The 12,938-nt window shown below is 37.7% G+C and overlaps 1 protein-coding gene across 2 annotated transcripts in view; it reads right to left on the minus strand.

The window, feature by feature from the left end:
* Window positions 1-4,372: 4,372 nt before the first annotated feature.
* The window catches only part of LOC121643919 (A disintegrin and metalloproteinase with thrombospondin motifs 7), a 124,266-nt gene continuing 115,700 nt past the window's right edge, over window positions 4,373-12,938 (minus strand). For both annotated transcript variants that reach the window (XM_041991545.1, XM_041991535.1), the window contains exon 24: window positions 4,373-6,179. In XM_041991545.1, the coding sequence (XP_041847479.1) occupies window positions 6,034-6,179 (146 nt within the window). In that variant the 3' untranslated portion in view covers window positions 4,373-6,033. The remainder of the gene's footprint in view (window positions 6,180-12,938) is intronic.

Genomic DNA, 12,938 nt, shown 5'->3' on the forward strand with positions numbered 1-12,938 from the left:
ATATAGTTGGACTCACCTCGACGCACAGCTTGGGCTCTGGAACCACTGTCCTTGAGAGGGGCTGGACCCTCTTCCATTCTGGAGTTGCTCCCGGTGAGAGGCGCCGAGCAGGTGTGGGCATGCTCATTGCCCCTTGACTTGGCGCCTGTACGTTGGGGTTTACCTCGTTGGACGAAAGGGTAGCCTCCCTCCGCCTTCGGGTGGGGGGACGGGTCCTGACCGTTGTTTGTGCTTATGCACCAAATAGCAGTTCAGAGTACCCACCCTTTTTGGAGTCCTTGGAGGGGGTGTTGGAGAGCACTCCTTCCAGGGACTCCCTCGTTCTGCTGGGGGACTTCAATGCTCATGTGGGCAATGACAGCGAGACCTGGAGGGGTGTGATTGGGAGGAACGGCCCCCCTAATCTGAATCCGAGTGGTATTTTGTTGTTGGACTTCTGTGCTCGTCATGGATTGTCCATAACGAACACCTTGTTCAGACATAAAAGTGTCCACATGTGCACTTGGCACCAGGACACTCTAGGCCGCAGTTCGATGATCGACTTTGTAGTCGTGTCGTCGGACTTGCGGCTGCATGTCCTGGACATTTGGGTGAAGAGAGGGGTGGAGCTGTCAACTGATCACCATCTGGTGGTGAGTTGGTTCCGGGCACGTCCCACTGGAAAGAGGCCCTGGGGAAGATTTAGGACACGCTGGACGGACTACATCTCTTGGCTGGCCTGGGAACGCCTCGGGATCCCTCCAGATGAGCTGGTGAATGTGGCCGGGGAGAGGGAAGTCTGGGTTTCCCTGCTTAGGCAGCTGCCCCTGCGACCCGATAAGCGGCAGAAAATGGATTTTCAAAGAGATTGTAGTTAGATGATTATTTTTGAGAACTTTACTGACTATAATTGGGAAAATATGTAATTTCAGCCATACAGTCAAGTATCATATTAGCCATTTAGAAAGACCTGATTTTTTTTGCTTTGAAACCAGCATAGTCATAAAATATACAAAAAAAAAAAAAAAATCTCTGAAATGTACTGGAAAAAGGATTTGTGAAAAAAGATCTTACTGCTTACTACTCTTGATGTTTTTAAACATCATATGAGAACATGTTGCTCCCTCCTTCAAGACTGTACAATTGATTTAGTATCTTTCTGTGTTTTTGACCTCTGAAACAGAAAAAAAACAGCGTTAGAAACATTAAAACACATTCTACATCAGCTTAGCACCATCAACCTCTTCATCTTACAAAAAATCTAAATATTTCAGTGTCTTGCTGTCACAAGATAAGCTGCTAACATCAGCATGCCTGACTTAAAAATCACTATATTAGGTTGCTTTAATGTTTTAAATCTGTTTAAAATTACTAACACCAACACACAAAAAGGGTTTCTTAGTTTCTTATATATATATATATATATATATATATATATATATATATATATATATATATATATATATATATATATATATTAGGGGTTATGCAGGTTTGTAAGACATACACTTGCATATCCAGCTCTTATCAAAGCAACCTCTTGTAAAAGTCTTGCTCACTGTGGAGATCAGCAAGGTGAGGATGCTGGGAAAAAGTTGCTCTTGTCATTATTAATATTCATTCTTAGCCTATTTTACGAAGTAATGCCTTAGAGTTAGCATAATGTCACATTTCTTTTAGCTCCCTAGGTGAATTTTTCTTCAGTTTTTTGTATGTGAGGAATGTTTTGTGTTAGAAAGTCACATTATTTTGCACCTATCATCCACTGGCATGCTGCAAAAGTATTCCTGCGTTTTTACTGATGTCTCCTCTTTGCCATATTTGTCCAATCCTAAACCAACATTTCACAGTTTACATTTAATGACCATTTCCTCCTTTCTCTCCACAAGAAAATTTATTGAGGGCTTTGAAAATACTCAGACTAAACATTTTACCATGCATAGGATATCTGAAGGACTTAAAAAGAATAAATAAATAAAATAAAGAAGGCACATGCTCCTGCACAACAGCTAAAAGGTAATGCTCTGATTTCTCCAAGAGGACTTGCAAAGCTGAACCAGTGTGATCAAATCACCAAGGATACGGAGCACTGAGATGAAAAGACGGGTGACGAGTGACGTCGTGTGAAATGTGTGAGCAGGAAGGAGGCTGCAAACAAAATGTCACAGAGCTTATGATGAAATTAATATGAAGGGGTATGTTCATTTTCCTAAGATCCTCCCTTATTTCTAAACAGTGGTGATGACATACACATAAACAACCATTTTTATGCAGAAAATTGTTCACTGGCTGTAAATACGTAACAGATGTGAAGATACTACACGTTATGTAAGGATTCCATGATGCTATCACATGAACACCAAAGCAGCTGGAAATGTCAGCAAGTTAGGGGTGCTGAGGTTGGTCAGCTTCATTTTAAAATAAAATCAGGTTTTCAGCCTGTGAAATAATAACTTCCCAATATGCAGGAGACAAATGTAGATTTTGTTTGATTTTTACTGGCAAATCTGCCACAATTATCTCTGTAAACACCATATGTGCTGCGTGAAGATTAAAGCTGACTTTATGTTAGTATGTAAGGAGAGAGGACACAAGATGAACATTAAAAATCAGTTTGGCTTTATAGCCCTTTTTCTTTTAAATAGCTTCTTCGTGATTACATGTTTAGAAGGCACTTATGATTAACTTTAATGATAAATTAAAATGTGAATTTAGAGTTTGAATTACTAAAGTTTGCACATAACTTTTATCCTTTATTTGTTGTCTAAAGGATGTATTCACATTCTGTCCTTTTTCTCCAGAAGGAACTATTTCTTATTCAGTCTTAGTTTTCTTTTTTTTTTTTAAGCCATTGAAGCCAATGGTGCAATTTAAAGAAAACCACCTCCTAAAACCCACCATCTATCAAAGCTTCTACTCCTGAGTTTGAAAAATGGTGACATAGCCAGAAGATTTTAAAGGGTTAGCCAAGACCACCTATTTTATTGGAGTGAAAGAGGAATTTATGTCTATTTTTTCTATTTAGCTTTTTTATTCTTTGGTATACGGCTGTAGATAACAGTGTGTGGTTATTTTTATTTACATAGTGTATGGAGGGATGACTACCATGTAGAAAGATGTCATGTTTATGTAACCTTCAGTTCGTCAGGTGACCTCAGTAGCATTTCTAATGTTAAGCTTTCTGAGGTCCTGAGAAATAGTTCTATATTGAAACATCATAAAATGACAAGAGAAACACTGCCTGCCTCAGTTTGAATTATTTGTCTATTCATCCATGAATTTCAGCCATGTGTATTTCTTGATTTATGAGTATATTTTTTATTATAGCTTAGGTTTGGCTCCATTGTGATTTTCATTTACTTTATATATTTCATTTTTCTGTGTTTTTTTTGTTAGTTTTTTTCCTGATTATGTAATAATTAATGATAATAAGATACGAAATACAGTTTTCTGTCTGTTATGATCCTTTTAGGACTTTAGACTTTTGCAATTTTCCAACACTTTTTGTGGCCCCTACTGTTTCCTCATAACAAATCTATAAGATCTGTAAAAGTGATGTCTCAGTTCCTCAGGTCTTTAGTCCAAAACCAGTTAAAGGGGGTTGTTTGTTTGCTTGTTTTAAACACAACTCTTTAGGGCTTTGGGGTTGGAGTTGGGGTAGGGTGGAATGAGGAGTGATATTTTATTTTTTATTTTTAATTTTTAAATCTTATTTTTCTTTATAATGTGTTTTCATTTTAGGTACAGTCTTTAGTTGTTATGATAAAGTCTGATTAATTTAATGATAAGTGACTTTCCAGATTCAGCTCCATTTCTGAGTACACGAGTCACCGTCTAAATGACTTCACAATTGATTGTGTGGGGGCAGCTCCGCACATGATAAAAAAGTGTAAATATAAAATAAGGCATCTCAGATTTTAAACCATCGGTTTTTATTTAAATTTGTCTTTGTAATGTTCATGAAAAATAAAAGTCATTATTTATGTGCAGCATCGGGCTTGGAAGGTTAAAGCACAAAGATTTCATTCCAGGTCTGAAAGGGAGGTAACGCACATGTGTTGCATCAGGTCTGAATGGATTGACATCACATCTACAAAAGCACGAGGACATGAAGGAAGATATGAAAGCGCTGCTGCTGCTCTGCTTGGACTGCAAACAAATACAATTAACCAGTTCTTTGAATGACTCAATAAAAGCAAAAACGAGAAGAAAGGATGAAGATTAAGTGTTTGATAACAAAAGATAACAGAAATGAAAGTCTTGAACAAATATATAACATGTACTCCATTTCTCAATGGTCCTTCTAAAACTCGTGTGATATCATGCAGTATATTACATAACCTTTGTTTTGAACAATTTTACAGTCACTTTAAGAACATACTGAAAAACAGTGCAGAATATGACTCATATTTAATAGCATCAAATGATCCAATACTCAAGTAAATAAGTCCAGTACTGGACCTGCCAATACCCGATACCACAATGTTTGCAGCCTGTATGGCCTCTAGCACCAAGTTTGTCCTGCAGTTTCTTCTTTTCACATTGACTGAGTTTAAAGATGTGTGGAAATAAAGGTGTGACAATATGAAGCACTTACTGCTACAATTTGTGAAGGCTTTTTACAAGCTGCAGAAGACAGCTAACAGCCTGACCATTTGCTGAAGCCCTCCCCTGAACCGTGACTGCCACATCATAGTTTAACAAGCCATGGCTGGCCTGTCAAGCTGTGGAGGTGAAGAATTAATGGAGCTGCAGTTTGTCCTACAGTGAGCATGTGAAGTGTTTAGGATATATTCTAAATACCAAAATTCCATCTTGTTTCAGATTTTTTGGCACACTGAACTTGAACAATGTCTTTTCTTATACATAGTTTCTGGGTGTTGGCGTAACACATTCCCATTTTTCTAAAATGGGGCCGTTGTTTAAAAAGTAACATTATGCTGCCTTGAAGAAGGCATGGAAATATTGATTGTACATGTAAATTAATTAAATGAATGCATCAGAGATAAGAAAAGTAGAAATTGGATAATTTTCTTACTTCTGTTCAATCAATTTTTTCTTGCAACCAAAGGAGTTGATATCTGCTGCTCAGGACATTTTCAGCTCAGCCTGGCTTTGGTATACTGTACTTCTGTCCGAATAACAAAGATCTTTTACTTCAAACGGAACATAATCCAAAACAGATATACAGATATAAACAATGAAAAAACAATACTAGGTTATTTTAACCTGGTGCATTTTCCATTAATAGCTTAATAGCCCTGTTGGATTATGCTTGCTTTTCACTTTCAACCACTATTATTGAGATTTTGAGAATTAAGGAGCTGCACAAACTGGCATGCATCAAGGCAAAAAGCACAAACTCCAGCATTGTACAAAATGGAGCTTTTTACATAAATGAGTTCAAAATGTTTTTTTGTTTGACTGAATGAAAAAAACAAAACAAAACAACAACAACAAAATAACAGCTACCTGAAAACTTTATCTTACTGACTGTATTAAGGATTCTCATCTGCAGATTCCTGCTGTTAGTGTTTTGAACATTGGTTCTGCTTCAACAGAAAAACAGCAGGTTGAAATTAATCAGAATGTACCTGCAGGAGGACAGGGCTCATAGCAAATAATCATCAATCCCTCATAAATCACACAAAGGACCAATGATGCGTTTGCTCCAAAGACTTGTACCTCAATATATGTTTAAAATCCCTGTGAACTGTATCCTGTCACTGTTCAGTTTCTGTGCTGTCAATAAAATATAAGCATTGGATTCATCGTAAGGGAAGGAGTGCTTTGTGTATATGTGTAATAAACAAGACTACATTAAAAAGTATGTCCCTTCTTTCTGCTACACAGAAATTGTCAAATTGTGCTCTATCAAAAGTGCAAGAAATTATATACATTCTCATATTCAGCCAAAACATGAACATGAAACATGTGTCTGTAGCTCAGGAGAGGGCTCAGATTGTTGATTCTGCACAATGATCTATAATTCATTACCCTGTGGAGCAATTTGTGACCCTGTTGATGAAGCATATGAGGACGTTCTGTGATGTGTCACTGATGAGATGCGTTGCTGGAGGGGTAACGGTTGTTGCAGGTCTTGCAGCACTGTTGTTGTACGTTGGGCTTATGGCAAAGTCCACGCCAGCGGAGAGTCTGACAGAAACGAGACGTCAGCCGGTCACGAAGACAAACTGTTCCTGTGTAGGTGACAGATAAACAGAAAGTACAGATGTCAATCAGCTCGTTTAGAGGGAACTGTTATAATTACAGAATGAATCACTGCTGCAAAGTCAGGGCTGTGAAATCATTAACATATGACATTAAATGTTCCGATAGAATCAGACTAAACACTGGGTAGGAATAATAATGATTCATTAGGTATACTTCTTTTTGTTTTAATTTTTAAAAAAAATTTTTTTATGTTTCACATAAATGAATTTGATGAAAAGGTGTTTTAGTAATGAAACATGAAAGAGAGCTCTGAGAAAAAATAGACAAGATAAACTGCAAATATCAACACATTATAGCTCCAGAAAAATGGTGGTTTACTTAATTTCAGAAAATGGCTTTACTGAATAAAAGGTAAATTATGAGAATGTACATTTACTTAGTATCCTTTGAATTTGTTGAAATAGGCTCCAGCATCATTTTATTTTATCATTTCATTTCTAAATTTCATTGCAGTAAATGGCAGTGTCTTAGTGTTTTTGCAGTCTCCACAAAATCCAGCCTCTCAGGATAAAAAGTTGACAGTTTTTCCAACCAAACGAGCTAGATATCCCGCCTACTGTGTAGGAGCCATTTCTATATTTGGATGTAACTCTATCAGGTATCATGGAGATTTTTTTTGTGCCACTAACCTAATCCAGATCAGCCTAAACAGCTAGGTTTAGCTAAACCTTGATTCTTTTGTCATTCTACAGTCGGGTGTCACCCTAAGCTAAATTGTCTTTTTGTTCTAAAAAAAAGACAAAACTCCAGTACCAGTAAAATGTTTAGACACATTTTACCATCATATATATATATATATATATATATATATATATATATATATATAATCTAACTGCACTCTCCTAATATTGCTGACTTTGCCTCATAGCATATTAAGCCTTAAAATATTACTAAGGCAATTATGCTGTGAGGCTATTGATTTAGTGAAAACCTACTCTACCCCCTGAACTACAGCTGCAAACAATGATGGGTAATATGAATGACATCTAAAGCATCTTCCTACGGTCTAAGGTTCAGCTGGTCTCATCATTCATGTGAGTGTTACTTTGACTCAAACAGACACATTCCCTCATGGTAACAGCCTCAGATACTGCTCCACAAAGAGCCAAACATGTTCAACGGACCTCCGAATTCCACACACCCCAATGCAATCAAGCATCCAAGTAATGAACCTGGCCAAAAGGATCACCTGCCAACGTCCTGCTGCATGACACTACAGGTCTTCCCCAGAGGTGCTGACATTTCTATGCCCAGACAAGTGAGGTCTGTACAAGCACCAGGTGGGAGACTCATAACATCAGGAAGGTGTTTTTCATTTGGTAGTTTATTGATGTATTATGGGTTGTAATGCAATTACAGAGTGGCTACTGACAATATTTCTGGGTTTTTTGTGTAAACAGCAGATATTTATGTTTAGTGCACTGCTCTTTGTTTTCAAGCAGACAAACACTAATTGCTGTGAGACAACAGGGAGTGGGAATCCCTTTTTATGTGCATATAATCATAACCTGCTGAAATATAATTAATAGGATGACAGAAACCAGAAGTCTCTTGGTCCTTTACAAACAGCAGCTTATAGAAATAAAGTAAAATGTCTTCAGCAGTTTGTGTGAAGCTGCTTTACACAACCCTGTGTTATTTAGATAATTGTGTTACTAAAGTTGATGAACTACAATGACATTTTCACCTTTTATATCATGTGTGCAGCAGCCTGTCATTCAGAATGAAGGTGGAGTGGAATCATGAGATCTTCTGAACACCTGCAGAAGTCAAATGGATTTGAGTTGATAAAATTCAGGTTTTTAATGAGTTTCTGTGCAAAGTCATCACAGAGGTGTGTGAGCAGTCAGTGGGCAAAAAGCAGCACTCAGCCCAGTTTGTTCAGAAGTAGAACCAAGCTCCCAAACATGCAAGGTAGTTATTTCCAATAGCCCAAAAAGATGGGTGGAAATTGTTAAACATTCCAAGCCCTTTGATTGTGGATCTAGGCCAATAACAGAGCAGATTGTAGTACAGTACTAGTCAAAAGTTTGGACACACTTTTTGGATTTAATGAAAAAGTGTGTCCAAACTTTTGACTTTTGATATTACTTAAAACTACACAGACAGGATTCACCTGGATAAAGATTTTACACTCAGTGACACTGTCAGTAATGTGTGCGTGTGATATGTCTAATTTGGAAATGTGACAACAGCTTAGTCAAGGGCACTGAATAGAACTGACAACATTGTTTATTTCAGTATCTTCATCATTGTGGATGGTTCTCAAATTCACTGTTGTCATAGCTGCAACCTCCTCTCCCATATAACCAAGTCTTTTCTATGGAACACAAAGTTCTGCAGGTAGATGTTGTTGTGACCTAGAAATATTGGAGCTAAATACATTTTATGAAAATAATTCTAGTCAAGAAGAAACATTTCAGCTCGTTTGTCAATGACAAATGTACACACACATGTGGGACAGTTATGAGCAACACATTACGTCACCTGCCTGCATGCAGTGAGATGGTGCATGTGTATGTCTGGGTGTGTGTATTGCTTTTGGTTAACATGTACCAGTGGTTACTATGGCCTAGCTGTCTTCTGAAAACTAAAATTTAAATTATACAAGCTGTACGCACTACTGGAACTGGGAGAATTAGGTTGCGAACACAAAGACGTAGTCCTGTCTGGTATAAGGGTGCAACGTCAACAATAGCAGTGTCCTCCAAGCTTCATCATAGTCCAATCTCTCCTTGTCTCTGCCTATTAGGACGTGCAACTTAATCACATTTGGTAGGTTAGACATTTGCACACTTTCCTCATTCAAAGACGGATACAGTTTATATTCCATGTTATCACCACAAAATGTATCATGTTGAAAGTTTGGGTAACAGCTGTGTGCTTCCGTGCTTTTCCTATTCCTTCTGTGTGCTTTAATTGCAGACACAGTGCTTGTGCCTGGCTTCAGCTGTCAGGCTAATGAACATCACTACTTATTATGACCTCCAGACCAGCCGACCAGATTGCCTATGGAGATGAAGAGGGAAACTTGTCTGGCTGGTGCTAAGAAAATAACATGAATCTGAACACAAACAGACTTACACTCACTCACTCTCTCTCTCTCTCTCTCTCACACACACACACACACACACACACGAACGACTTTAGGAATAGTTAAGCGGAGCACATTCCTCTTCTCATTAATTGTGACTGTGTGGAAAGGGTCACTTTCTCCCACATTTCTGCTGACCCCTCCTGGTCCACCAACACCCTGGCTGTAGTAAAGAAGGAACATCAGCAGCTCCACTTTCTGAGAGTCCTCAGGGATAATAACCTGGAGAATAAGCTGCTGCTGGTGTTCTACAGCTGCTCTGTGGTGAGAGTACCCCCGTACAGCCAATGTATGTTTGGTATGCTGGTTGCTCAGTTGAGGACAGAAAAGCTCTACAGAGAGATATTAACACAACACAGAATTTTATTGATTGCCCTCTGCCCTTTCTGGATGTTATATCTAAGTCCTTCAGTTTGAGCAGGACCACCTCTATCACCTCTGACCCATCCCACCACCAGTTTGATCTGTTGCCCTCAGGATGACACTACAAAGTAACCTACTGCTCTGATTGTTCCTTGAATGGGTTAAATGCAGAGAAGGAATTTCCCAACTAGGATAAATAAATAAAATCACACATAACCAGGCAACAGTTTATTCCTCAGGACCATACCGACATTGAAAGCACACCCTGACCAGAACACTGTGGAACAATCGCTAAAACACTAACTCATTCACTAATTCATGTGCAATAATTGACACAGACTTGGCTGCAGTCAGTTTCATACCAGCAAGTAATTTCTGAATATTTTTAATCTAATTAAGTCAGTTTAGTCATTTCTTTCTGCTTCTGATTTTACAGACCAGACCACCAGTTTTTTTTAATCAAGATTTCCCAGACTGGACAAACCCTGGCCACCAGGTTTGTTCACCAAACCAAACAAATATGAAATTTGAACTATGCCTCTGAGTCTACAAATGAACTTTGAACCCAATATGTGGAAAAATTGGGATCCTGTCACTGTTTCTGTTGAATGGCTTGCGGTGTCTTGTAGAGTCTGTGTCATTTCTGTTAAATGTGGCAGACTGCAAAGTGAAAATGATTACATACTGAGCTCAGTGAACCTGTTACCACTTTGCACCTGATACAGTAAAATAAAGTCATTTTAGACATATGAATGACATTTTCCTGTTCATGTTCATTGCAGCAGACCGACCATTTTAGTCGCATGTTGTCTTAATTCTGGTGTCTGTTAAAGGAATCGTTAGCACAGGACTGTGCAGATAATCTTTACTTACAATACAATTGTTTTTCTGTACAAAGGGATGTTTGTTGGCAGCATGAGCAGAAGGAACTATTACTGGTAAGCAAAAACTGTACTGTATGTATTAAATGTACATTTTGCTTAACATATATTTGGGAAACAATAGTAAACTACTATCTCAGCAGCAATTAACAAAAAATAGCACTTATCAGGTTCTTATTAGGCATGCTTGCCATAAAATGAATAAGAAATGTATATTTTCAGCTGAGAAGCAGATGATAAGGAAAATCTACAAAGAAAAGGGCTTTTTACAACTTTCACCAACACATAGATTAAAATGACATAAAAAAAACTCAACATTCAGTAATAGCCGTAATAAAGGGCAACTCCAATAATGGATTTGTGATTTTGTAAACAGACTATGGGTCAATTCAAGCAAACATTCTGAAAATCTATTGCCTGCTGCTTGTTTAGCGGAAGCATAGAAATTTAAAACCCAGGCCAGATAATGAAATGTTCAGAGACTACTATTTAAGTTATTACACTTCATCAAGCGATCGCTGTTTCAGAATCCACCACTGCTCTCGAATTGAGCTTATTGCATTCTCATTTAAAAGCAAAGCAGGGGGCAAAGTTAGTTTTACCATCTGTCCTCTTCATTCCCTCAAGCACCACTAAGGAGTAGCAAAGGATGGAAAAAACAGAAAATCAACCCACACTTTCCTGTTGGCGTTTCAGTGGAGGTGAATAATGTCAACAAATCTGAGTAGCTAATGGCTTTACCAGATGATTAAAGAATCATCGTTCAGCTATACTTTACAAACTGTTTTAAAGTGTGACAACCAATCATTTAGCCTGAGGACTGAAAGTACCCTTCAGTACCAGATAATTACTTATCATGCTGTTTACAGTCTGCATATAAAGTGAGTCATCAACATTATAAGGTAAGATTATTTGAATGTTTTTATATGCAAATCGAGAAATTCTCTCAGAGTGGGTGGTTCTCATAGCAGATTGCTGATGTTGAAGGCATTTGTTTCAAAAGGAAGGAATTGTACAAAAAGGTATTATGTAAATATTATCGGTGCATTCTCTGAGGACCATCATTTTTCACAAATCATTTAATGAAAACCTGTAGAAAGGGTACTAAAAATGTACATTCTTGTAGAGACATTAGATAAGATGCAAGGGCATCCTTGAAATAATTTGTCATTTCAGTAAGTTTAATCTTGTACATGTACAAGACAATTCAAAGTTCTTTACATAAAACATTTCAGCAGGGTGCAGAAAGCAATACGAGTGCATTAAAAAACAAAGATTAAAAGAAATGCAATTAATGAAACATTAAAAACAGAACAAAGATGCTAAAATAAAATAGATAAAATGCAAGAAATAAAATTCCACTGTGGGGAAGGACAATATTAAAACATGATTCCAGCTTAAATGAACCAGATGTAGATTTTGACTTCGATATAAAAACTACTGAAATGCAGCAGAGAACAGGTGGGTTTTTAACCTGGATTTAAATAAACAGAGGGTTTCAGCTGATCTGAGACTTTCTGGGAGTTTGTTCCAGACATGTGGAGCATAGAAGCTGAATGCAGCTTCTCCATGTCTGGTTCTGACTCTGGGAACTGATAAGAAACTGGAACCAGATGACCTGAGGGTTCTGGCAGTATCCACTAGTTTGTATAGATGTGCATATACTTCATGTGTGCAGTTCTTATTCATAATACAGTGTGCAGAATTTCCAGTGTACTCTGAATATTGATGCTCCATTACGTTATACAGCATGGAAAACTCACAGCTGGAACAGGATACACAGAATCCTCTGTCTGCAACTCATCATGTATAGCTGCTGTGTTTGTAACAGTAAACCAAAGGAGGCATTGGGACCAGGGGATTCTGCAGGAACAAGCCTTTTATTTACAATCTGAGAATGCAACCTTGAGTTAAATGACATGGGCAGCACTAACCTAACCATTCTTTGCATTTTTGTAATGTGCGAATGGCAGAATTAGGGAGTTTTGTAACATCTCTAATGTTCAGTTATGGAAGAGTGAGGTGGTTTATTACTGCACTAAACATAAAAAACAGGGAAAAGAAAAAGCATGAAATGAATTCAAAATGAAAAATGTATCTTAAACTGGTGGTTTGGAGTCTCAGGCACTAGAGCAGAAATTAATTAATTAATTAATTAATTAAATAAATAAATAAATAAATAAATAAATAAAAAGTTCTCCACTAAAAAAGATTTTAGCCTTTGAGCAGTTGGCTTAATCCATGTCTGGGAATCTGAGCCTGTGTGTTAAACCACTTAACTTGCAATAAATATCTTTTTGGGGTCACCTGGGTGCAGCAGTATCAAGTGGTGAAAGCCACGTATGACTCTAGGCTGATGGTGAAGTTGTTGGTAAACAGTTGCTTAC

The sequence above is a fragment of the Melanotaenia boesemani genome, chromosome 1 (genome assembly GCF_017639745.1).
Source record: "Melanotaenia boesemani isolate fMelBoe1 chromosome 1, fMelBoe1.pri, whole genome shotgun sequence".
Taxonomy (NCBI): Eukaryota; Metazoa; Chordata; class Actinopteri; order Atheriniformes; family Melanotaeniidae; genus Melanotaenia; species Melanotaenia boesemani.